Source organism: Oncorhynchus keta, chromosome 35 (genome assembly GCF_023373465.1).
Source record: "Oncorhynchus keta strain PuntledgeMale-10-30-2019 chromosome 35, Oket_V2, whole genome shotgun sequence".
Classification (NCBI taxonomy): Eukaryota; Metazoa; Chordata; class Actinopteri; order Salmoniformes; family Salmonidae; genus Oncorhynchus; species Oncorhynchus keta.
The window spans coordinates 62,425,404-62,450,147 of NC_068455.1; the positions used below are offsets into that span (position 1 = coordinate 62,425,404).

Here is a 24,744-nt window from a genome sequence, read left to right on the forward strand (position 1 = left end):
TTCATTCCTTCTTCATTTAATTAATTAGGGCTTGTGTGCTTTAAAAGGCACCATCGTTCCGCAGTATAGCCACAGGGAGGAGAAGGGATTTCAGGAGGGGTGGCTTAATCAGGAAGGACCAGATATGAACGGGCCTAACCTAAGTAATTAAACAGCCAATAAGATGGCTGTGAATTTGTGCGATAGATAGTATGACTGTGTGCCTGTAGGTTTGTATTTTATTGCAAGTGGGAAAGTGAGAAGTGGGTGTGTATATCACTCTGAATGTGTTCATCTTTCAAAGTCTCAGGGCTTGAGATGAGAAAGTTTCCATCTGTATGTGTGAGCAGCTGTTCCTGCCCTCACATTACGCGGGTGAGAGAGACATCACTGAGCGAGAAAGCGTGCCCCTTAATAACGAGTCAAGAAGCCGAGGCTCATTTCCATGTCATTTGGCACCCCACTCAAGCACGCAGTGTGCCTCCGCTGATGAGCAAGCATGGATGATGTGCTTTAGTTATCTGGCGAGTGTCGGAAAAGTCGAAACTCCACGAACACTCTTTTACCGCCGCCGGGGGTTCCAAACCCGCTGCTTCCCTCAGGTCACTCGCACACAGCAAGGAAGGAGTCTGTCAACACAGACGCATCCAGCGGGTTCTCTGTCATGTGTCACCCCTAATAACAATCTGCCCTTATGTCTTGTAGTCTTTCTAGTCTTTTATGCGTCACCAATCCATTGTTGTTGTTTTTCTGTTTGTGTTTTTTCTCTCACAGAACATCTCGAAAATCAATGGTATTGTGAAGCAGGTGCTGCTGATTTTTCCGCACTTCTGTCTGGGTCGAGGGCTCATCGACATGGGCAAGAACCAGGCTATGGCCACCTTGTACGAAAGCTTTGGTGAGCATCCCCCAACCACCTTAGGAGTAAATCGAAGAATGGTGAAACTATTCAAATCAAACTTTCTTAACATATATCTATCTATACCTTCAAGACACATCTTAAAATTATACTTTAAATGAATTGGGTTTTTTTCAGTCTTTTAGTATACTATACATACAGTATACTATCATTACACTCCAACTGAATAGCGTTGTACTTTTAATTACACATTACCATTTTAAATTTGAATTCATAACGGTAACAACTAAACTACCAAATGACACTGACAGTTATCAAACATTTTATTTGTAAATTGTCATCCAGCCACAACTGTTTTTTCCTTCAGAACAGTCTCTACTGGATTTTCAAAGTGTTCCACTTGGATTCTGTCCCATGTTGACTCCAATGCTTCCCATAGTTGTGTCAAGTTGGCTGGATGTTCTTTGGGTGGTGGACCATTCTTGATACACACAGGAAACTGTTGAGCGTGGAAAACCCAGTAGCAATGCAGTTCTTGATACAAACTGGTGCGCCTGGCACTTACTACCATACCCCGTTTAAAGGCACTTAAATCTTTTGTCTTGCCCAGCCACCCACTGAATGGCACGCATATGCAATCCATGTCACAATTGTCTCAAGGGTTAAAACTCCGTCTTTAACCTGTCTCCTCCACTTCAACTACACTGATTGAAGTGGATTTAACAGGTGACATCAATAAGGGATCATAGCTTTCAGCCTTTTAAAAAATGTTTTGTATATGTTTGCACTCACTGTACTGTAAATTGCTTTGGATAAAAGTGGCATATAATATTATTATTATTATTATTAGTAGTAGTAGTAGTATTTTATTACTATGGGTAACAGCAAAGAACAAAGGTTCATCAGTGCAAAGCGTTCCCCTCCTAGCTAGATGGAATTAAACGTAAGTGGTAGGATGAAAGGTCAAATGAAGCTGAGTGTTACGAGGAAAAGGAAGTACCCTGTAAAGAAAGACGATGCCATGGCTTTATAGCTTTGGTGTTGTCTTTCAATATTCCATTCAGAATAACAGGTGCAAACTTTCCACTTGCTACATGCTAATGTAACATTTGGTAGTGAACATTTTGGGGTTTAAGATTAGCCAAACACCAATAGCTTAGCTACTTTAAAAGAAGTCCTCTACTTATGCAATGCTTTCACACCATCTTCTTCATACCGTCACATAGTGCCTTTTGCAGTACACTTCTTATGTGTTGCTACATCATTACCAAATAGCAGCTTCTTTGTCCCTCCGGGGGACTTACATTTGACCAATAGCGCGACCGTAGCCCTTCGTTCTCGACACAAAATGTAGAAAACAAAAGGGAATATGTACACAGGGGAGATTTAGAGGCAGAGAGGCACATGAATGGCGGGAGCAAAGGCTTTATCTGGGGAATAGATGTGGCAGGAAATAGCCATTAGAGAATCATTTGCAGCGACAAACGTAATGAGGAAAGCAATCACAACTTAAAAGTCTGGAGAGGGCCTATTTGCTGGAGAATGAGACTGAACACTTCCGTTTCTGTTCATCATCGCTCCAGCACAGAGAGGGAGAAATAGGGAAGAGAGAGAGAGATAGTCAGTTGCTGTCAGCTTTAAACAAACATCTATATTAGTTGTTGGGCTCCCATTTATAATAAAGTGCATTTGTTCAGATGTCTCCTACTGATTACGGTGGAAGGCAGTTCTGTGAGTGTCAGTCAGTGGTTCTGAGCTGATGAGATTTAGTCCAATACCATTGAGTTCCAGTGACACCCATCCGAGGTGATTATGATACATAGCAGTTACAAACATTACGTTTCTCTTGATGAAGAACTGTGTTTTGTTGTCTCTCCCAGGGGAAGACCGTTACCAGGACCCCCTCAGCTGGGACATGGTGGGGAAGAACCTCTGTGCCATGGCCATCCAGGGGGCAGTCATGTTCACCATCACTCTCCTTATCCAGTATAAGTTCTGCTGCAAACCCAGGTAAGAGTAGAATAATATTAACTTTGGTTCGTAATTATGTATCTCCATTAATAAAATTGCATTTTATTGTGAAAATGTAAACAAATTCTCCCATTAGTGAAAAACATTTAGGATATACACTATAAATACAAAAGTATGTGGACAGCCCTTCAAGTAAATGATTTGGCTATTTCAGCCACACCCATTGTTGACAGGTGCATAAAATTGAGCATACAGCCATGCAATCTCCACAGACAAACATTGCCAGTAGAATGGCCTCACTGAAGAGTTGAGTGAATTTCAAAGTGGCACTGTCATAGGATGCCACCTTTCCAACAAGTCAGTTCGTCAAATGTCTGCCTTAACAGAGCTGTCCCAGTCAAATGTAAGTGATGTTATTGTGAAGTGGAAACGTCTAGGAGCAACAGCGGCTCAGCCGCAAAGTGGTAGACCACACAAGCTCACAAAACGGGACCGCCGAGTGCTGAAGCGTGGAGGGTATAAAAATTATCTGTCCTCGGTTGCAACACTCACTGCCGAGTTCCAACCTGCCTCTGGCACAAGAACTGTTTGTCAGGAGCTTCATGAAATAGGTTTCCATGGCCGAGCAGCCGGACACAAGTCAAAGATCACCATGCGCAATGCCAAGAGTCGGCTGAAGTGTTGTAAAGCTCACCGTCATTGGACTGGAGCAGTGGAAACGTATTCTGATGAAGTGTGATGAATCATGCTTCAACATCTGGCAGTCAGACGGAAAAATCTGGGTTTGGTGGATGCCAGGAGAATGCTACCTGCCCCAATGCATAGTGCCAACTGTAAAGTTTGATGGAGGAGGAATAATGATCTGGGGCTGTTTTCATGGTTCGGGCTAGGCCCCTTAGCTACAGTGAAGGGAAATCTTAATGCTATGGTATACAATGACATTCTAGATGATTCTGTGCTTCCAACTTTGTGGCAACAGTTTGGGGAAAGCTCTTTCCTGTTTCAGCATGACAATTCTCCCGTGCACAAAACTAAGTCCATACAGATATAGTTTGTAGAGATCAGTGTGGAAGAACTTGACTGGCCTGCACAGAGCCCTGACCTCAACCCCATCAAACACCTTTGAGCTGAATTGGAACGCCGACTGCGAGCCAGGCCTAATTGCCCAACATAACTGCCTGACCTCACTAATACTCTTGTGGCTGAATGGAAGCAATTCCTGGCAGCAATGTTCCAACATCTAGTGGAAAGCCTTCCCAGAGGAGTGGAGGCTGTTGTAGTAGCAAAGAGGGGACAAACTCCATATTAATGCCCATGATTTTGAAATGAGATGACGTGTATTAACAGGTGGTCGTCATTTGGGATTTGTATTGTTGGTTTTATGGGAATGTGGTGAGTGTGTGTGTTAAAGTGTTTTTGAATCCTTCTTTTTCACCAGACTGATTTCTGGAGAGTCATTCTCCAAGGAGGACGAAGATGTGGACGTGGCACGGGAACGTGCACGCATCCATAAAGGTGGCTCAGAGAAAGACCTGTTGAGAATCTGCGATCTTTCTAAGGTACAGTACCACCGTTTACTACTACACTTAGTGGTAGCAACGACACAGTTATATTCATTAGTGCGTACTGTAGCAAAACATTTCCCAATGGAAAACAGAAAGCGCTTTCTTATTGGGCAAGATCAGGTAGTCCCTCTCAGTTTCAGCCTTTGTGCTTCTGTTTTATTCCTAGTGAATATGATCCAGGGGTCTCAATGCTCAAGGCCTGTTCAGGACACAACATTACAAAAAATCTAGCAAATATGATTTTAAGTTTCAATGTCATGAACAGTGAAATGACTAAAAATAACATAAGGTAGAACAAAAACACACAAAAAATAAGAAATCAGAAGAACACAAGAAAGTAAATATACTATATTTCCTGTTATGTAACATATGACAGGTTTCTATGCTACATTTCTATCTGCAATATTCTGAAGTTCTGAACGTTTACCCCAGCTGTGTCTGTTGGTATCCTCCTCCCTTTCCTTTGATACTTGGGTGTCGTTAATCTGTCACAGTATGCTGCAGGCTGGCGAGGTGCAGCTGTAGTCACTCCACACTCCACGGACACATTGGGAGTGTGGGGAGAAGTGTGTGAAGGAAGGGAAGGGGTATGGATTTTCTGTGAGGCAACACTGATGAGATCTCTCGCTCTCTCTCTCGCCGCTAAACCCAACAACTCTCGTCCCCCCTCCCTCAAAGGTTTTGCAGCAAGTGAGCATGCGAGTGCTACACCGCATGCCGGGTAACGGAGGCCACTTAATCACGCCCAGATTAACACCCTGGCCGAGGCCAGATGTTCTTCTCTCGAGCTTGCGTCGGCAGGAAGCGTCGACACGGCAAACAGCCCTTCGTCGACATCTGTCCAGACTTGACGTCTCTTCAAGCCCTCCCTTGTCATCTCGCGCCATCTCACCCACTCCATCTTTCCCCCTCTCAATCTCTCACGGATACACTCACTCACACTCCGAGGTAATTAACGATCTAGCTTTGAAAAAAAAACAGTCGGGACTGGATGATGTATTGCCGCCCACAGCAGACAAAGTAACTTCATAAGGTCTCGTCTTGTTTCACATTCTGTAACCTGTGATAAGTTAGCTTAGAGCTACAGTTGAAGTTGGAAGTTTACATACACTTAGGTGGGAGTCATTAAATCTAGTTTTTCAACCACTCCACAAATTTCTTGTTAACAAACTATAGTTTTGGCAAGTCAGTTAGGACATCTGCTTTCTGCATGACACAAGTCATTTTTCCAACAATTGTTTACAGACAGATTATTTCACTTATATCACTGTATCACAATTCTGGTGGGTCAGAAGTTTACGTACAGTAAGTTTACTGTGCCTTTTTAAACAGCTTGGAAAATTCCAGAAAATAATGTCATGGCTTTAGAAGCTTCCGATAGGCTAATTAACATCATTTGAGTCAATTGGAGGTGTACCTGTGGATGTATTTCAAGGTCTACCTTCAAACTTATTGTTTCTTTGCTTGACATCATAGGGAAATCAAAAGAAATCAGCCAAGCCCAAAACAATTGTAGACCTCCACAAGTCTGGTTCATCCTTGGGAGCAATTTGCAAACGCCTGATGATACCACATTCATCTGTACAAATAATAGTACACAAGTATAAACACCATAGGACCACGCAGCCGTCATACTGCTCAGGAAGGAGACGCGTTCTGTCTCCTAGAGATGAGCGTACTTTGGTGCGAAAAGTGCAAATCAATCCCAGAACAACAGCAAAGGACCTTGTGAAGATGCTGGAGGAAACAGGTACAAAAGTATCTATATCCCCAGTAAAACGAGTCCTAGATCGACATAACCTGAAAGGCCACTCAGCAAGGAAGAAGCCACTGCTCCAAAACCGCCATAAAAAAAATCCAGACAACGATTTGCAACTGCACATGGGGACAAAGATCATACTTTTTGGAGAAATGTCCTCTGGTCTGATGAAACAAAAATAGAACTGTTAGGCCATAATGACCATCGTTATGTTTGGAGGAAAAAGGGGGAGGCTTGCAAGCCGAAGAACACCATCCCAACCGTGAAGCACGGGGGTGGCAGCATCATGCTGTGGGGGTGCTTTGCTGCAGGAGGTACTGGTGCACTTCACAAAATAGATGGCATCATGAGGAAGGAAAATTCTGTGGATATATTGAAGCAACATCTCAAGACATCAGTCAGGAAGTTAATGCTGGATCACAAATGGGTCTTCCAAATGGACAATGACCCCAAGCATACTTCCAAAGTTGTGGCAAAATGCCTTAAGGACAACAAAGTCAAGGTATTGGAGTGGCCATCACAAAGCCCTGACCTCAATCCTACAGATCATCTGTGGGCAGAACTGAAAAAGCGTGTGCGAACAAGGAGGCCTACAAACCTGACTCAGTTACACCAGCTGTGTCAGGAGGAATGGGCCAAAATCCACCCAACTTATTATGGGAAGCTTGTGTAAGGCTACCCGAAATGTTTCACTCTACTATTATTCTGACATTTTTTAAATAAAGTGGTGGTCCTAACTGACCTTCTGACAGGGAATTTTTACTAGGATTAAATGTCAGGAATTGTGAAAAAACAGAGTTGTTATGTATTTGGCTAAGGTGTATGTAAACTTTTGACTTCAACTGTATGCACAGTACGGTTCACCTTTATCACGTCCATTGTCAAACGTGAAGTGGTGAGCGTCACAACAGCAGAGTACCGCTGTACCTTCCTATCGAGTTTCAATTATAGACCCATCCGTTTTGTTGTCATGCATCTGTTTTTGGGTTCGCTATTGTAGTACTGACAGTGAGACTGAAACATGTGGAGAACAACACAAAACCACAACGTTCTGCAAGGTGCCTCAACATATGTCTTGATTTATATCGGTTGGAAGATACAGAGAGTGCTCCCATCGCCTCCCACCACAACTGGTGCAATCCAGCCATAGAGCGCAGATAATGAATTGATCAATGAGTGCCCCACCTCAACCGCCGCACCGCCTTGGTCTCGCCATAAATCTGAGCATGTCTCTCAAGCGATTGACAGCCCATCAATCATCTGTCAGATGCCTCCTCCTCCTTCTCTTCCTTCACTCAGGAAGAACCATTTACCTCCCAACAACAGCTGCGGCTGCCTCATGGGTTAGTTTAACCTCTGGGTTAGCTGTTACCGCGGCGGCGTAATCGATGGGGTCCGTTATGACAGCACGTCCGCCAGTTAGCACTAACACGCCCCGTGCTGTTAACGTGACCTTCCAGTCACTCAGAAACTAGGAGAGAAACTTTCTTATGTCGCACTGCCTGTGACAGCTGTTTGATGTTATAGGAGTCATGTCAATACGGTATCCATATTAGGACCTGAGCTCAGTGCTTGGCAGATACATACTGTAAGACTAGCAGCGTTTCGATTTTACCTTTGATATAATTACTTGTATTATTATTTCTGATGATTTATAAAGTATTTATGTGATCTGGCAGTGTTGTTTGTGTGCGGGAGGTGACCATTGTTCACACTGTTTACTGTGAAATGTCAATTACAGAAGGGTAACAGGATGTTAATACAACGACAACAACTTAGACATTTCACAAATACATTCAAGTTAGTCAGATGGTTTCAGACCTCAAAAGTAGACTAATGTCGATGTTGTGGGATGGGATTTCATCTTGACATTAGAGTAATTTAGAGGTCTGAAAGGCTCTGACATACTTTCATTTGACCCTTTAATATCATGCGTTTCACAAAAAAAGTTAAGCACTAGTTTAGCCCTTTGTGTTGTCTCCCAGCCAGGCTTGTGACCCCTGCTGTTGGGGGTCAGAAAATACAGAAAATCCTTGCCCTCTCTAAACCGTGTGTGTGTGGTCCGTCGAGCAGCATCAGATTTTCTCAGCTGTCTCATCTGATTAACTGGCCCCCCCTCGGCAGCTATTATGCATAGGAACTTAGGATAGGAACTTTTACTACTTCCACCCGTGTCTACTAGTGTTGTACCAGTGCTGTGGCGAAGCACGCTAACCCCAAAGTAGCATGCAATCCAGGGGAGTAGCACTTCCAAGTCCCCAACAATAGTGCATGCCCCCGGGGCTTTTAAGCAAACATGGTGCACAATTGACACGCTATCACGGCAATGAATAAGACATTGTTGTTTGTCAGCCTTGAACTTGCTCTGGGGGGGGACTCTTGCTGTCGAGGTTGCATTCTCTGCATCTCAAATGGCACCCTATTCCACTATATAGTGCACTGCTTTTTACCAGAGCCCTTGTCAAGTAGTGCACTATAAAGGGAATAGGGTACCACTTGGAACACCTCCGTTGAAAGAGTGGTGAAGGGTTGGCTACTAGAGTGCAGTTAAAGTTGATTCTTCATCATTTACAAGTGTTTCACTGCACCAAAAGGTTGTAACTTAATTTTGGCCCCATTGGCACTGCTCTGAATACACACGCTGACCAGGAAGAGAAAGACTTTGCTGTAAGTGGATGTTTCATGGCCCGATATTCACTCGATATTCAAGTACCTTCTTCCAAAGATGAATGGAATTGTAAAGATGTCTCATAAATCCAGAGAGTCGGCTCATGCACACTTTTAACATACCCTGGCCTGCCCACAGTCATATACTAATTTTAACGTAGCAATGACCAGGAAGTGAACATAAAACATGCATTTTCTCCTCATGTCCATTGTACTACTAACTCATAGCACCTGCATTACATGGATAGGAAAGGGCTGGTCAGAGGAAAATCCAGAGACACATAGAGCTATAAATACTATAGATAGATCCTGTAGATATAAATACTGTAGATGGATAGACATAGATGGATGGGCAGACAGACAGGCTGGCTGGCAGACAGATAGACCAGCAGAGCATTTGACGTGCGTATGGTCCCCGACTTCTTTACAACCAGAGCAGACATCAATTATCGACCATAATGATGTCATTACAGTATGCCATTATGCCCCCGTGGGTCTCTTACCTAGGGTTGTATGATTCAGACCTGAGAAGAGGTAGACAGAAATACAAAATGACACAATTATCCTGGAATTCATCCCCCAAGGAGAGTAGAGCTGTGCCCGTCCTTCCTGGCGAGTGCTGAATGAGATCTCAATTGCCAGACCTGCCAAGAACCTTGTCAAGCTTCTGTTTTTTTTCTTTTTTCTTACATCGAAAAATACATCTAACTTCCCTTTGAAACCACTTCAAACTCGCTCCTCGTGGTCGGCCCGAGGTGGAAATGTTGCATGACATGCTAAGTGCTTCATTTTGTTGACAATTGCTCCGTTATTTGTACACTCCCGAACCCATTTTACTGGTCTAAGTGTCGGTTTGTTTACCACTACTCGCAACAGCAGCGCCGGTGATGCCGGACTCGAGAATTTTGACTTGTTGGAGGAAGGTGAGTGAGTAGCCTGCTTGGGCTGCACCTCTGCGGCTGAGATTTGATATTTGCTCGGGAAGCAGAAGAAAAAACGGTTCAATTCAAACACAAAATGGAGAGTTAGTTTGCAGGCTAGAAGCAGTGAAACCCAGACACATTCTAATCTGCAGTTTTTCTACAAGATCTAGGCGGGAGTCGGAATCCTACGGAGAATACCAAACTGTTGTACTCTCCGTGTAAACTGTCAATGGGTTACTGAGCCCAGTGGTAGGCTTACAGTACCATCAGGCCTCAGACTGGCCTCTGCCTGGGGGCTTCCCAATCACTAAGTCCACCCCTGACTGAGCCTCAGGTGGCCCGATAGGCCCAAGTATGCAATCTAATGTTCTTATTCCACACCTTTATCCACTGTCTTATGTTATGTGCATTAAAGAGAAATTCCCCTTTTTTCCACATCAAATTCAGCATCTCCAGCACCACGTGAAAAAAGACGGGTTTCTATGTCTTGTAGCCCAAACGATAGAAGATAAGTGTTTCCGATGACATCACCTGGAGACACTGATGACCTCATCTGTTGTGTGTCATGTGATTTTAACCAACTATAAGCAGCCCCATGTCTTTGTTTTTGAAAGCGGTAATAGGCTACGATTGGGCTTTTTGTGGGGAGGGGCAGGGGTAATTATTTATTATAATTATTATTGTTCTGAATGGCAAACCAACTTATTGCATTTGGTGCAGGCAAGAAAAAGTCAGATGGGCTGAAAGACATGATAGGTGGTGTGCACGAAATACTAGTTGATGAAGGTTATTTTTATCTGAGGTATAATGAATATTAACAGTGTGTAGTGAGTAGCAGACTCCACCTGAGGCTAGGACTGCTTCCCTAATGGCACCCTACTTATTCGTCCACTACTTGGGCTCTGGCCAAATGTACTGCACTGTATAGGGAATAGAATGCCATTGGGATCCGTGTCCAGAGAGGGGAGGCCTCTCGTTCCCTCGCCTCTTACCTCCCTCTGATTAATTATGCCGTCTGTTCCTTGCAGGTGTACTCGGGGAAGAAGATTCCTGCTGTGGACAGGGTGTGTGTGGGCGTTCCAGCCGCAGAGGTGAGCCAAACACACACGCACACACACACACACACACACACAAATAAGTTGATACCAAGGGGAAAAAATCCCTGATCCATCTCATGCTCAATACTTTCTCTCCCGCTTTCTTTCACTTTCTCTCTCGTTCTCTCGCTCTCATACACAAACACTCACATGCCAGAACGCTTTGATTTCAACAGGATCTCCGATGCTGACACGTACACGCGCGGAGGGGTGTCTTCTCCTCGCCCTGTTTACCCCAAACTGAATGTAAATGCCAGCGGAATATGACTGAATCTCATAGTTTGTTTCATGCATTATTTACACCCCAGCTTCGTCTTGCCACCACACTTTCACAGGACAGGGTTGGGAAACAAGAATGGATCTATAAACTCAATGGTTCATTGGGTAAGTTAGGTTGGGCAGGGTGGTTAGTGTGTGAGGTATGTTGGGTAGGTACTGTAGGTTAGGATGGGTAGGTGGGTCGGGTAGGTACTGTAGGTTGGGTAAGTAGGGTATGCTAGGTTAGGTAGGGTAGGGTGGGTAGGTTAATGTAGGTTTGGTATGTAGGGAATGCTAGGGTAGGTAGTGTAGTATGGGTAGGTTAATGTTGTTTAGGTAAGTAGACTATGCTAGTTTGGGTAGGGTGGGTAGGTAGGTTCTGTAGGTTAATATAGGTTGGGTAAGTAGGTTATGCTAGGTTTGGTAGGGTGGGTAGATATTGTAGGTTAATGTAGGTTGGGTAAGTAGGTTGTGCTAGGTTTGGTAGGGTAGGGTGGGTAGATATTGTAGGTTAATATAGGTTGGGTAAGTAGGTTGTGCTAGGTTTGGTAGGGTAGGGTGGGTAGATATTGTAGGTTCATGTAGGTTGGGTAAGTAGAGTATGGTAGGGTAGGATGAGTAGATGTTGTAGGTTAGGTTGGGTAAGTGGGGTATGCTAGGTTAGGTAGGGTAGGGTGGGTTAGGTAGGGAAGGGTGGATAGGTACTGTAGTTTAGGTTGGGTAAGTGGGGTATGCTAGGTTAGGTAGGGTGGGTTAGGTAGATTAGGGTGGGTAGATACTGTAGGTTAATGTAGGGTGCGGTAGGGTAGGATGGGTAGGTACTGTAGGTTAGGTTGGGTAAGTGAGGTAGGGTAGGGTGGGTTAGGTAGGGTAGGGTGGATAGGTACTGTTTGTTAGGTTGGGTATGTGGGGTATGCTAGGTTAGGTAGGGTGGGTAGGTACTGTCGGTTAGGTTGGGTAAGTAGGGTATGCTAGGTTAGGTAGGGTGGGTAGGTACTGTAGGTTAATGTAGGTTGGGTAAGTAGGGTAGGCTATGTTAAGTAGAGTAGGGTGGGTGGGTACTGTTATTTAGGTTGGTTAAGTTTGGTATGCTACGGTAGGGTGGTAGGTACTGTCGGTTGGGTAAGTAGGGTATGCTAGGTTAGGTAGAGTAGGGTGGGTAGGTACTGTCGGTTAGGTTGGGTAAGTAGGGTATGCCAGGTTAGGTAGGTTAGGGTGGGTGGGTAGGTGCTGTGGTTTGGGTGGGTAGGTTAGGTCGGGTAGGTATCGTCAGTAGGGTGACCTGACCAGGAGAGAGAAGAGCTCTGTCAGAGAGAGAGAAGATAGCTCTGTCAGTGAGAAAATAAGAAGAGAGCTCTGTCAGAGAGAGAAGAAGAAGAGGGCTCTGTCAGAGAGAAGAGGGCTCTGTCAGAGAGAGAAGAAGAAGAGGGCTCTGTCAGAGAGAGAAGAAGAAGAGGGCTCTGTCAGAGAGAGAAGAAGAAGAGGGCTCTGTCAGAGAGAGAATAAGAAGAGGGCTCTGTCAGAGAAGAAGAAGAGGGCTCTGTCAGAGAGAGAAGAAGAAGAGGGCTCTGTCAGAGAGAGAAGAAGAAGAGGGCTCTGTCAGAGAGAAGAAGAAGAGGGCTCTGTCAGAGAGAGAAGAAGAAGAGGGCTCTGTCAGAGAGAGAAGAAGAAGAGGGCTCTGTCAGAGAGAGAAGAAGAAGAGGGCTCTGTCAGAGAGAGAAGAAGAAGAGGGCTCTGTCAGAGAGAGAAGAAGAAGAAGAGGGCTCTGTCAGAGAGAGAAGAAGAAGAGGGCTCTGTCAGAGAGAGAAGAAGAAGAGGGCTCTGTCAGAGAGAGAAGAAGAAGAGGGCTCTGTCAGAGAGAGAAGAAGAAGAGGGCTCTGTCAGAGAGAAGAGGGCTCTGTCAGAGAGAGAAGAAGAAGAGGGCTCTGTCAGAGAGAGAAGAAGAAGAGGGCTCTGTCAGAGAGAGAAGAAGAAGAGGGCTCTGTCAGAGAGAGAAGAAGAAGAGGGCTCTGTCAGAGAGAGAAGAAGAAGAGGGCTCTGTCAGAGAGAGAAGAAGAAGAGGGCTCTGTCAGAGAGAGAAGAAGAAGAGGGCTCTGTCAGAGAGAGAAGAAGAAGAGGGCTCTGTCAGAGAGAGAAGAAGAAGAGGGCTCTGTCAGAGAGAGAAGAAGAAGAGGGCTCTGTCAGAGAGAGAAGAAGAAGAGGTCTCTGTCAGAGAGAGAAGAAGAAGAGGTCTCTGTCAGAGAGAGAAGAAGAAGAGGTCTCTGTCAGAGAGAGAAGAAGAAGAGGTCTCTGTCAGAGAGAGAAGAAGAAGAGGTCTCTGTCAGAGAGAGAAGAAGAAGAGGTCTCTGTCAGAGAGAGATGAAGAATAGGGCTCTGTCAGAGAGAGATGAAGAATAGGGCTTTGTCAGAGAAGGAAAAGAAGAGGGCTCTGTCAGAGAAGGAAAAGAAGAGGGCTCTGTCAGAGAGAGAGAAGAGGGCTCTATCAGAGAGAGAAGAAGAAGTCTCTGTCAGAGAGAGATGAAGAAAAGGTCTCTGTCAGAGAGAGATGAAGAATAGGGCTCTGTCAGAGAAGGAAAAGAAGAGGGCTCTGTCAGAGAGAGAGAAGAGGGCTCTGTCAGAGAGAGAGAAGAGGGCTCTGTCAGAGAGAGAGAAGAGGGCTCTGTCAGAGAGAGAGAAGAGAGCTCTGTCAGAGAAGGAAAAGAGGGCTCTGTCAGAGAGAGAAAAAGAGGGCTCTGTCAGAGAGAGAAGAAGAGGGCCCTGTCAGAGAGAGAAGAAGAGGGCCCTGTCAGAGAAGGAAAAGAGGGCCCTGTCAGAGAAGGAAAAGAAGAGGGCCCTGTCAGAGAAGGAAAAGAAGAGGGCTCTGTCAGAGAAGGAAAAGAAGAGGGCTCTGTCAGAGAAGGAAAAGAGGGCCCTGTCAGAGAAGGAAAAGAAGAGGGCCCTGTCAGAGAAGGAAAAGAAGAGGGCTCTGTCAGAGAAGGAAAAGAAGAGGGCTCTGTCAGAGAAGGAAAAGAAGAGGGCTCTGTCAGAGAAGGAAGAAGAGGAAGAAGTGTTATGATAAGTGGTTAGGGAAAGAAGGGGGAATGGTGTTCAGAATGCTCTGGTGTGTTTGTATGTGGGGGGTGGCTGTAGTGGGGGATTGAGGTGAGTGGTGTGTTTTGCATCTTAATGTGTTTGTGTGTGTGTCACGTGTGGACAGTTGAATGTATGAGTGGTATTCCTAATGTAAGACACTCAATGTTGACACTGAACGGCCATATGTAATTGTGTACATAAATTCGTGTCAATTTGTTTTGTTTCAATGTGTGGATAACTCAGATAATATTGACACGGTGATGCAGGCACTGCCTCTTACGACACACAGTTCCTACAGCACAAACAATACGATTATATTAAGTAAGTCAACAGGCTAGTACCAAAAGTGCTATTCCAATCATGTATGTTGAATGACTGAATCCATTTATTGGATCTGTCAGGAAATGATTCACACTACATTATCAACAACCAATACCTTTACCTCAATAAAGGGTTACGGTAGAGTAGAGCATCTTATTCTTTGAATCATCTTCGTCCAATGGTTTTTGTTACATAATGAGATGCTCCATTGGAAGTCTGGGATCTCTTCCTCCAATGTTCGTTGTTAATGAGAGCTCCACTCTCTCTCTGTGTGTGTGTGTTAATAGTGCTTTGGACTTCTGGGGATTAACGGGGCAGGAAAAACCACCACCTTCAAGATGCTGACGGGGGACATCTCCATCTCCGGAGGGGAGGCCTTCCTAAACGGATACAGGTGAGGAGGAGCCACTGGCTGATAGCACACACACACACACACACACACACACACACAAATTGAGCTCCGTACCACATCGTCGAGCGCCTTTTACATTTTTAACAATGCAGAGAGCTCCATATAGCTCCACATTGACATGATTGGTTGACGGGAGGTGGAGGCGGGAGGTCCTGTATAGATATGACTTCCTTCACATCAGCTCTGTGCTGTTCTGCCAAGTGCAAGAAGCATGAATGCCCGGACTTCTGCAGGGGCCGTATCACCGTAAATGCTCTACGGCCACTGCAGATGTCGGAATGACCATGCAGCGCATTTATGGGATAGAGCTACGGGAGTTTTGTTAACTTTCCTAGTTTCCATTTGCTGGCCCATTCCAAATGGCACCCTATTCCGATATAGTGCACTACTTTTGAACAGGACCCATAGGGCTCTCGTCAAAATGAGTGCACTATGCAGTAAATAGGCTGCCATTTGGGACACAGTCCTACTCTTTCTCAGCAACTTTTGCTCTCACTCACTTTGGGTTTTGCTCTCTCCCTCTTCCTCTCGCTCCCTCTGGACGTCTCGACCTCTCTTGTACATTCTGTTTTCTCGTCCGTTTCAACTCCAGTCCTCTCATGTCCTTGTTCATTTTTTCAACGTGCTGTCTCACACATTCCCCATTCTCTCTCTTCCACTCTCCATCTCCCACATATTTCATTCTGTTGCACACCCTCTCTCTTTCCCTCTCCCTCACTCCCACTCTTGTTTTCTGTCCCTCCTGCCACACACAGAGACTCAGACGCACACACACACACAGAGGCTCAGGGGCACACATACACTGTATACACACACACACACACACACACAAATAAACAAAAAAAATGCCTTGTACACTCAAAAAGGGGCGTGTTCTTTCATATTTAGAGAGAAATAACATCTCCCTCTTCTCCGTATGAAGTAATCATCTCTATGGAAACGATGTAAGGCAATCGGTGGATGGATACTAGTTCACTGCGGTCTCCACTGGTTTGTGTTGCCATAGTTATTCATTTATAAAAACGGATCATTTCCTTTGTGTTCAACAAAGAGATGGCGCAAAACACGCCAACGTTAATGTTGATTAATGTTGCCAGCGGTGATCTCTTGGACCTTCAGGGAAAGAACAACAGAAGTACGACCACCCTCTGTTTTCGCCTCATTACGTTCCTGGTAGGATGAGAGAGTGACTCTTTAAGCAGTGTGGAACAACAAATAGAGGGAAAACCTCATTTTCTCTCCAAATAAAAGAGTTTGCGTTGAACCCCCAAATCTTACATTTGTTGATTGTCTGTTTCCACTCGTAAAGCCCGCAGCAAATAACCTCCACCCCCGTGAGCGATTACTTCCTACCGGTCCACTGCAGAGCTTGTACAGCATTTTTTTCAGTCCCTCCCTCCTCCAACCGATATCCAAATTGTCATGCTCCTTCTATAGTTTGACATATTGGGTAAGGCAGATTAACGAAAACGTGTTTTTAGACAGGAAGCATTCCTTTGCAATATGCAAGTTTAGCTGCCTTTTATCTTCTTCTTTGAGACGACAGATGACAAGCAACGATATGCCCCAAAGCGCTGTTCATTTTCCATTACATATATTGTTTGTCGAAAAAAATCACCTGGGCCCAAGCATACATAATGCAAATTAAACTTTGGCGTTGTTCCCCATGTTTGGCTCCAGACAACGTGTGGAAAGCGGAGAGTTTTCTTAACCAAGTGGTGATATTTATTCTGGTAATGGATCAACTTGTTCCGTGAGGGCCTTTTCTTTCCACGCAGCCTCTGTGAGATACACTATACAGAGCACTTGAAAACTCAAATTGATTTCCAAAATGTTAATGTAGTATAATGGTAATATTTTCTCTCTGAAAACAACAAGTGTTGAGTTTCTGAAAAGGGGAATTATTTGAATCGGTGGATGTAAGACAGTACCTACTGTATAGGGATGATGGTGACGACACAGTTGGATCACTCATCTTCATTATCACTTTCTTCATCATGTAAATGGTGTTATGGTTGATAATGTCGATGATGCTGTCGAGTTATCCTAATCATTACCGTATGTGTCTGAGTATGTTCCATGATGCTCCTCTCAGCATACGGACAGAGATGAGGGACGTTCACCAGAACATGGGCTACTGCCCGCAGTTTGACGCCCTCAACGACCTTCTCACCGGACGAGAGCACCTGGAGTTCTACGCCAGACTACGAGGCGTACCGGAGAAAGAAGTCCCCATGGTAACATTTCCCCTTGTCTGGCCTGAATGATGTAATTTCCTGTTCTTGTACCAGGCAACACCATTTGATTCCTAAGGTATACAGTTGTCATGATGACGGACGAGAACAAAGAACTTCATATCCTTTCAGACATTTCTTCCCCCCCATACAATACCTGCACTTCCAACCGTAAAAGAAAGTGCAGACATAGACAGCCCACTGCGCTTGGTCAAAGTGATGAATAACTTCTGAAGTCGATGACCTATGTAATACTTGAGGTTCTGGTTAGAGGAGCTGGCCACGGGTAATTCCTTTACATTATTCACCAGCATGCCTAGCAGTGTGGCCGCCCCACCATGGGCCCCCAGTTTCTCCACAGCCCCCTCAGCAACAATAAGATCAAAAGAAAGTTGGCTGGTCAACCTGCCAGTGGCCTCAGCCTCAGGCCCAGGCGCCCAGGCCTTTGATCTCACACTACTAGGCCAAGGGACCCAGTTTCTCTGGTCTCTGTTCTGTTGGGTCTGCTGAGTTTTGCTTTGTGGTGGCCATTTTGGCTCCAGGGAGAGCCCCGGGGAGCTGGTGTCATTTCCACATCATTAGTCCACCAACATGTCAATATAGGGAGTAAATTAATGTCTGGATGGTTGGAATGAAAACATGCCCGCATACAATACATTTGGTTGGGGGTACCTGAGGATAGGGATTAGAGAATCGCCAGGGGGATGAATACTGGATAAGTTCCTGCTGGCTAGTACTATTTCTTAGCTTGTGATGTGCCCCAGAAACCCACAGTGCAGCATATCAGCCTTGAAAAAGGTCCTGTGGCGATGCCAACCATCATGCATGCATATGTCTCATGCCAGGGGAAAGGAAGAGAGGGAGGGTGTGAGAGCAGAATGCCAGCATTAGATTAGCATTAGCATTAGCATTAGCATTAGATTAGCATTAGCATTAGCCCAAACCAAAGTTGATTGTTGTGCTACTGTCACAGAAATACAATTTGTAATTATATATTTAAATGTTTTCTCGTGTTGTGTTTTCGTTATTAGGTGGCAGAGTGGGGCATCCAGAAGCTCGGCCTGGTCAAATACTCCAACAAGTCAGCTGGTACCTACAGTGGAGGGAACAAACGCAAGCTCTCCACGGCCATGGCTTTGATTGGCTGTCCTCCTGTGGTCTTCCTGGTAAGATGACAGCCTTATTGCCTTATGACAATGTTATGAACACCTTTTGAGATCATTGATATAACACTATTGATATGGGTCTATGATAAACGCCTACTAGCTGTATTTACACTTTATTAAGATATTTTACAGATCACATCCAATATTATGGTTCAATTTATATTGCAGAAGTTCTGTCCTGAGCAGTGATTAAGCTTTCAGTGAGGGCAGAAAAAATGTATTCAACATTTTCTTCATCTTTTTTTCGGGGTGCAAGAATATCACTTTTGATATAACTCCAAAATGCTTTAGCCAACTAGCACTAGATTGGATTCCACTTTGGTTCCTTGTACAGCAAAGAGGAGAGAGAACCAATTAGAGGATGTATGCCCGCTTGACAACATAACAAATCCTAGATTCAACTTAGAAATTGTTAATGAATTTCCTTGGGGATTATAAGTCAATTACTAGTAGAGGGGAAAAAAAGGGGCTGTATTTCAGTCGCATCGGCATCCGGTCACGTTTTAATTAATTTTTCAGAGTCCACCCAATCTCGTTTGGAAATTTAAAGCATACGTAATGCTGTTTGCAGGAATTAAAGCCTTAAACTGGGATTGGTTTGAACAGGGAGAGTCGGTGGCTATATGCTAGCTAAGCGTTTCTCACAGAAAGAAAATGGCATCCTAATCAAAGTGTGTTCCTTAATTAACTGACTTTGTAAAGCAGTCTGGCCATGGAGAGGGTTGAAAAAGTATTATAATGGCACAGCCTCATTAGGAGGGACCAACTTTGGGACCTGCCAAGTCACTTCAAAATCTTACTGATTCCATGAAAATACGATCACTAAAATATTGCACCCACACGCCTGATTAGGCAAATGTAATGTTTACTATTATACCACTAAAGTATTAAGTAATTCATCCATCCATCCTACCCACCCAATTAATTCATGAATTCAGCAAGACAGTCAGTCATGACATAGGAAATCCTTCAGATCCCTTGTAATGCTGTTTAATGTTATATGTGCAGTACCAGACAAAAGTTTGGACACACCTACTCATTCAAGGGTTTTTCTTTATTTGTATGATTTTCTACATTGTAGAATAATAGTGAAGACATCAAAACTATAAAAAATCTATTTATTTATATAGCCCTTCTTACATCAGCTGATATCTCAAAGTGCTGTAGGTAAACCCAGCCTAAAACCCCAAACAGCAAGCAATGCAGGTGTAGAAGCACGGTGGCTAGGAAAAACTCCCTGGAAAGGCCAAAACATAGGAAGAAACTAAGAGAGGAACCAGGCTATGAGGGGTGGCCAGTCCTCTTCTGGCTGTGCCGGGGGGAGATTATAACAGAACATGGCCAAGATGTTCAAATGTTCATAAATGACCAGCATGGACAAATAATAATAATCACAGGAGTTGTCGAGGGTGCAGCAAGTCAGCACCTCAGCAGTAAATGTCAGTTGGTTTTTCATAGCCGATCATTAAGAGTATCTCTACCACTCCTGCTGTCTCTAGAGAGTTGAAAACAGCAGGTCTGGGACAGGTAGCACGTCCGGTGAACAGGTCAGGGTTCCATAGCCGCAGGCAGAACAGTTGAAACTGGAGCAGCAGCACAGCCAGGTGGACTGGGGACAGCAAGGAGTCATCATGCTAGGTAGTCCTGAGGCATGGTCCTAGGGCTCTGGTCCTCAGAGAGAGAGAAAGAAAGAGAGAATTAGAGAGAGCATACTTAAATTCACACAGGACACCGGATAAGACAGGAGAAGTACTCCAGATATAACAGACTGACCCTAGCCCCCCGACACAAACTACTGCAGCATAAATACTGGAGGCTGAGACAGGAGGGGTCAGGAGACACTGTGGCCCCATCCAATGATACCCCCGGACAGGGCCAAACAGGCATGATATAACCCCACCCACTTTGCCAAAGCACAGCCCCCACACCACTGGAGGGATATCTTCAACCACCAACATACCATCCTGAGACAAGGCCGAGTATAGCCCACAAAGATCTCCGCCACAGCACAACCCAAGGGGAAGCGCCAACCCAGACAGGAAGATCACGTCAGTGACTCAACCTACTCAAGTGACGCCCTCCTCCTAGGGACAGCATGGAAGAGCACCAGTAAGCCAGTGACTCAGCTCCTGTAATAGGGTTAGAGGCAGAGAATCCCAGTGGAGAGAGGGGAACCGGCCAGGCAGAGACAGCAAGGGCGGTTTGTTGCTCCAGAGCCTTTCCGTTCACCTCCACACTCCTGGGCCATACTACACTCAATCATTTGACCCACTGAAGAGATGAGTCTCCACTCTTGCCATTCTCTCAACCAGCATCATGAGGAATGCTTTTCCCACAGTCTTGAAGGAGTTCCCACATATGCTGAGCTCTTTCTGGCTGCTCTTCCTTCACTCTGCGGTCCAACTCATCCCAAATCATCTCAATTGGGTTGAGGTCGGGGGATTTTGGAGGCCAGGTCATCTGATGCAGCACTCCTTTACTCTCCTTCTTAGTCAAATAGCCCTTACACAGCCTGGAGATGTGTTTTGGGTCATTGTCCTGTTGAAAAACAAATGAGCGCAAACCTGATCGGATGGTGTATCTCTGCAGAATGCTGTAGTAGCCATGCTGGTTAAGTGTGCCTTGAATTCTAAATAAATCCCAGACAGTGTCACCAGCAAGCACTCCACACCATCACACCTCCTCCTCCATGCTTCACAGTGGGAACTACACTTGTAGAGATCATCCATCCACCTACTCTGTATCTCATAAGACACAGCGGTTGGAACAAACATCTCAAATTTGGACTCATCAGACCAAAGGACAGATTCCCGCCAGTCTAATGATGACTGCTTGTGTTTCTTGGCCCAAGCAAATCTCTTCTTAAATGTATGTCTTTTAGTAGTGGTTTCTTTGCAGTAATTTGACCATGAAGGCCTGATTCATACAGTCTCCTCTGAACAGTTGATGTTGAGATGTCTGTTATTTGAACTCTAAGAAGCATTTATTTGAGCTGCAATCTGAGGCTGGTAATGCTAATGAACTTATCCTCTGCAGCAGAGGTAACTCTGCATCTTTCGTTCCTGTGGCTGTCCTCATGACTACCAGTTTCATCATAGCGCTTGAAGGATTTTGCGACTGCACTTAAAACCCTATTAAAGTTCTGGAAATGTTCCGTATTGACTGAACTTCATGTCTTAAAGTAATGATGCACTGTTGTTTCTCTTTGCTTATTTGAGCTGTTCTTGCCATAATATGGACTTTGCCCTATTTGGTAAAAGACCTTCTGTATAACACCCCAACCTTGTCACAACGCAACTGATTGGCTGAAACGCATTAAGAATGAAAGAAATTCCACAAATTAACTTTTAACAAGGCACACCTCTTAATTGAAATGCATTCCAGGTGACTACCTCATGAAGCTGGTTGAGAGAATACCAAGAGTGTGCAAAGCTGTCATCAAGGCAAAGAGTGGCTACTTTGAAGAATCAAAAAAAAAAAAAAATAACGTTTTTGGTTACTACATGATTCCATATGTGTTATTTCATAGTTTTGATGTCTTCACTATTATTCTGCAATGTAGAAAATAGTAACAAATAAAGAAAAACCCTTGAATGCGTAGGTGCGTCCAAACTTTTGACTGGTCCTGTATGTACATCATGTAGCTTACCTACCTACACAAGATCCTCTATTTCATATTCCAACACAGTGCAGAAGCTAGTGTTCATTCAGACACATAGTTCACTTGCAGTTGTTTGGTAACCCTGGCTCGTAACTTTGAGACAGACGGATAATGTAGTGTTAGCGTGAGTTTCCATTTGTGTGGCAGGTAGAACACTGAGTCTTGCTTGGTTGCCTTAAGGCACCGCCATGTCGGCTTTGCACAGGGACACCGTCAGCATGGTGATGGAGATCCCTGGTGGGATTTGGGGGATTCTGGCAGTGTAGGAGCGAAGCTGGAGCACAGGCAATGGACTGAGTCCTGTCTCTCTCTAATCGTCCATGGACAGACTAGCCCGGGGAGAGAGAAAAGGAATGGGGAATGAGAAAGTGTGTGCGCATATTGCATTCACAATGTCTGTAAGAGAGAAGTCCCCTGGGAATTTGTTTGGCTGGGTCTGAAAGTGCCTGATGCCCTCGGCTCTCCCCATGTAGCCTCCCCAATTCCAAAGCTCCTCTACACTGCTTTGATTCCACTGGTTAGTGTTGGTAGCAGAAGCCTTTGAAACATTAAGTGTGCTTTCATGTCTAAATGTAGTCCTCTTCCAACTGGAAGGGGCATATCAGTCTAGTGTCAGCAGCATAATGCTGTGAGATGTCAAAGTTTGGGGCTACAGGGATATGAGACCTTAGGAACACATTCTGAGGGTTAAAGGCCCAATCTGTAATTTCAACAGCCTACCATGCCATTAAGAATCCATTTTTTATTATTAATCACTATTGACTAAAATAAGATATTGCAGATTTAGCATTTAAAGGGATAATTCACTGAAAATAAATATTTGAATATTTTGGCGGATTGTACTAATGGACTAATGAACATTTTTTTTAAATGGACAATCCTTTTAAGCTTAGATCATCTGTCTATGGATCTGGAACATTTAAGTAAGATTGAGATCATTTGCATGGAGAATAAGAGTAGAGATGTGATAACATTGGGATACCATAAAACATAAACGTTGAGGGAACGCTTTTTGTCCCGTTACTGTAGGATGAGCCAACAACAGGGATGGATCCCAAAGCCAGACGCTTCCTGTGGGACTGCATCCTGAGTGTCATCAAAGAGGGACGCTCAGTCATCCTAACATCACACAGGTATGTTCTCTTACTGTTTTAATGCACCTCTCAAGTTAGATTTGGGAGTGTGACTCTAATTTGCAACTTCCTGTAAGTTGGTCCTTTAAGCTCTTGGATCTGAGTTCAGAGTTAATATGTGCAAATGTATGTATACACAATTATAGTGAATGGGCCAGGTGGAGTGGATAATGGTGCAATTACCAATATGACACACTGTAACTCAAACTAAGAAATCCAGGAACTAAAAACAAACAATGAGATGGATAGTACTTCACTACTCTCATGTTTATTCATGACTCCATTGTGTTCTCTCTCCAAACTGCAATATTGTTTTTAAATCTTTAACTTCTTATGGAAGCGGGTGATACGAAAAACGTTGTACAGTTTAGTTTGTGAAACCATTATCACCATTCTATATTGTGTTATTTTTCTGAGAACAAAGCACAATTGTTGTATTAGTGATAGCTGGTACACAGCTCAGTTGCGTCCAATCGTCCATATTGCAACCAGGTGCTTTTGTTGGTCAAGCGGTGCATTTGCCAGGTTTTACATTATCATAATACTAATTGCTCCATCCCTCAGCAAAGCTATACAAAGCCTCCGCCTCAGCAAGAAATGAATCGGGCTGCATCCAAAATGGCAGCTGAAACACAAAACAAAAATGTACAGATGTTCGACTCCGCTCCCCCTAATTAAGCTAGGGCTGTCAAAGGAGATGTCCTAAAATGATCACCAGAGCGCGGGAGCCAACCATCCTGCTCTCTGGACCTGAACCAGGCATGAAAAATTAGACCCTCATCGTATGCCCCCCGCGCCTCCGAACGAACAGCGTGAAGCGAATCCCAGCTAAAATAATTATTCAGCTGAAAGTTGTCCATTTGCTGCAGTATTTACCACAAAGCTGGAATGTGGATGCGGCATGCATATTTCAAAGACAGTCCAGATATGTCTTGTTTTTTCTTCAAAGAAGGAAAAAGACAGTACTTGAACATTGGTCATGAATTTTACGGGCAGTGTATTCCAATAAGAACCTTCTTACTGTGTGGAATAGAGTCGACTTTATTCTGATAACTTTCATGGAAATATATACAATATATAAACAAGTAAGCCTTGATTTGGCAGTGAGCATTCTCAAACACACTTTCCCACGGATGACTCAGTTGTTTGGAATGTTCTTAGGCATTGCTATGGGCCTACAGGAACAGTATGTGTGACCCACGACCTGGATTCTGTCCTACGTAGCAACATTATACCGGTGTTTTTAATATTGGATAAAAGTAGAGACTTAGAGATGGTATATCATGCACTGCATTTGAGGAACAATAAGACATTGAAAGCTGATAAACTCGTAACCCCACTTTTGAGGAAATGGCCCTTGAATTATTGGTACACCTACTGGAGAGCTCTTCTTTGTCTACACCCATTCAGCATCGTTCACATCCTCTTAAAACTTAGCCCCACCCATCTCTTTAAGGATTCACGTAAGGCCATGTGCTGAACAGATTGAGTAGTGTAGTAAACAACCAAAGATTTCAATACTAAAAGTGGTAAAAGTAGTAGCCTACAATTAGGAAAAACTCCAGGTAAAAATACACTTTATCTAGTCTTTGGCCTATATCCTAATCTGACTTTTGTACAGGTCATGTAATCAACTGGATAAGTGGAGTCTTTTCTTTAGACATGTA

The 24,744-nt window shown here is 44.3% G+C and overlaps 1 protein-coding gene across 1 annotated transcript in view; it reads left to right on the forward strand.

The window, feature by feature from the left end:
• LOC118369152 (phospholipid-transporting ATPase ABCA1-like) overlaps positions 1-24,744 on the forward strand; it is a 240,971-nt gene that overhangs the window by 186,629 nt on the left and 29,598 nt on the right. The window contains exons 40-47 of the mRNA XM_052497231.1: positions 754-877; positions 2,719-2,848; positions 4,248-4,368; positions 10,752-10,814; positions 14,759-14,865; positions 16,979-17,120; positions 18,149-18,283; positions 22,974-23,077. Of these exons, the coding sequence (XP_052353191.1) occupies positions 754-877; positions 2,719-2,848; positions 4,248-4,368; positions 10,752-10,814; positions 14,759-14,865; positions 16,979-17,120; positions 18,149-18,283; positions 22,974-23,077 (926 nt within the window). The remainder of the gene's footprint in view (positions 1-753; positions 878-2,718; positions 2,849-4,247; positions 4,369-10,751; positions 10,815-14,758; positions 14,866-16,978; positions 17,121-18,148; positions 18,284-22,973; positions 23,078-24,744) is intronic.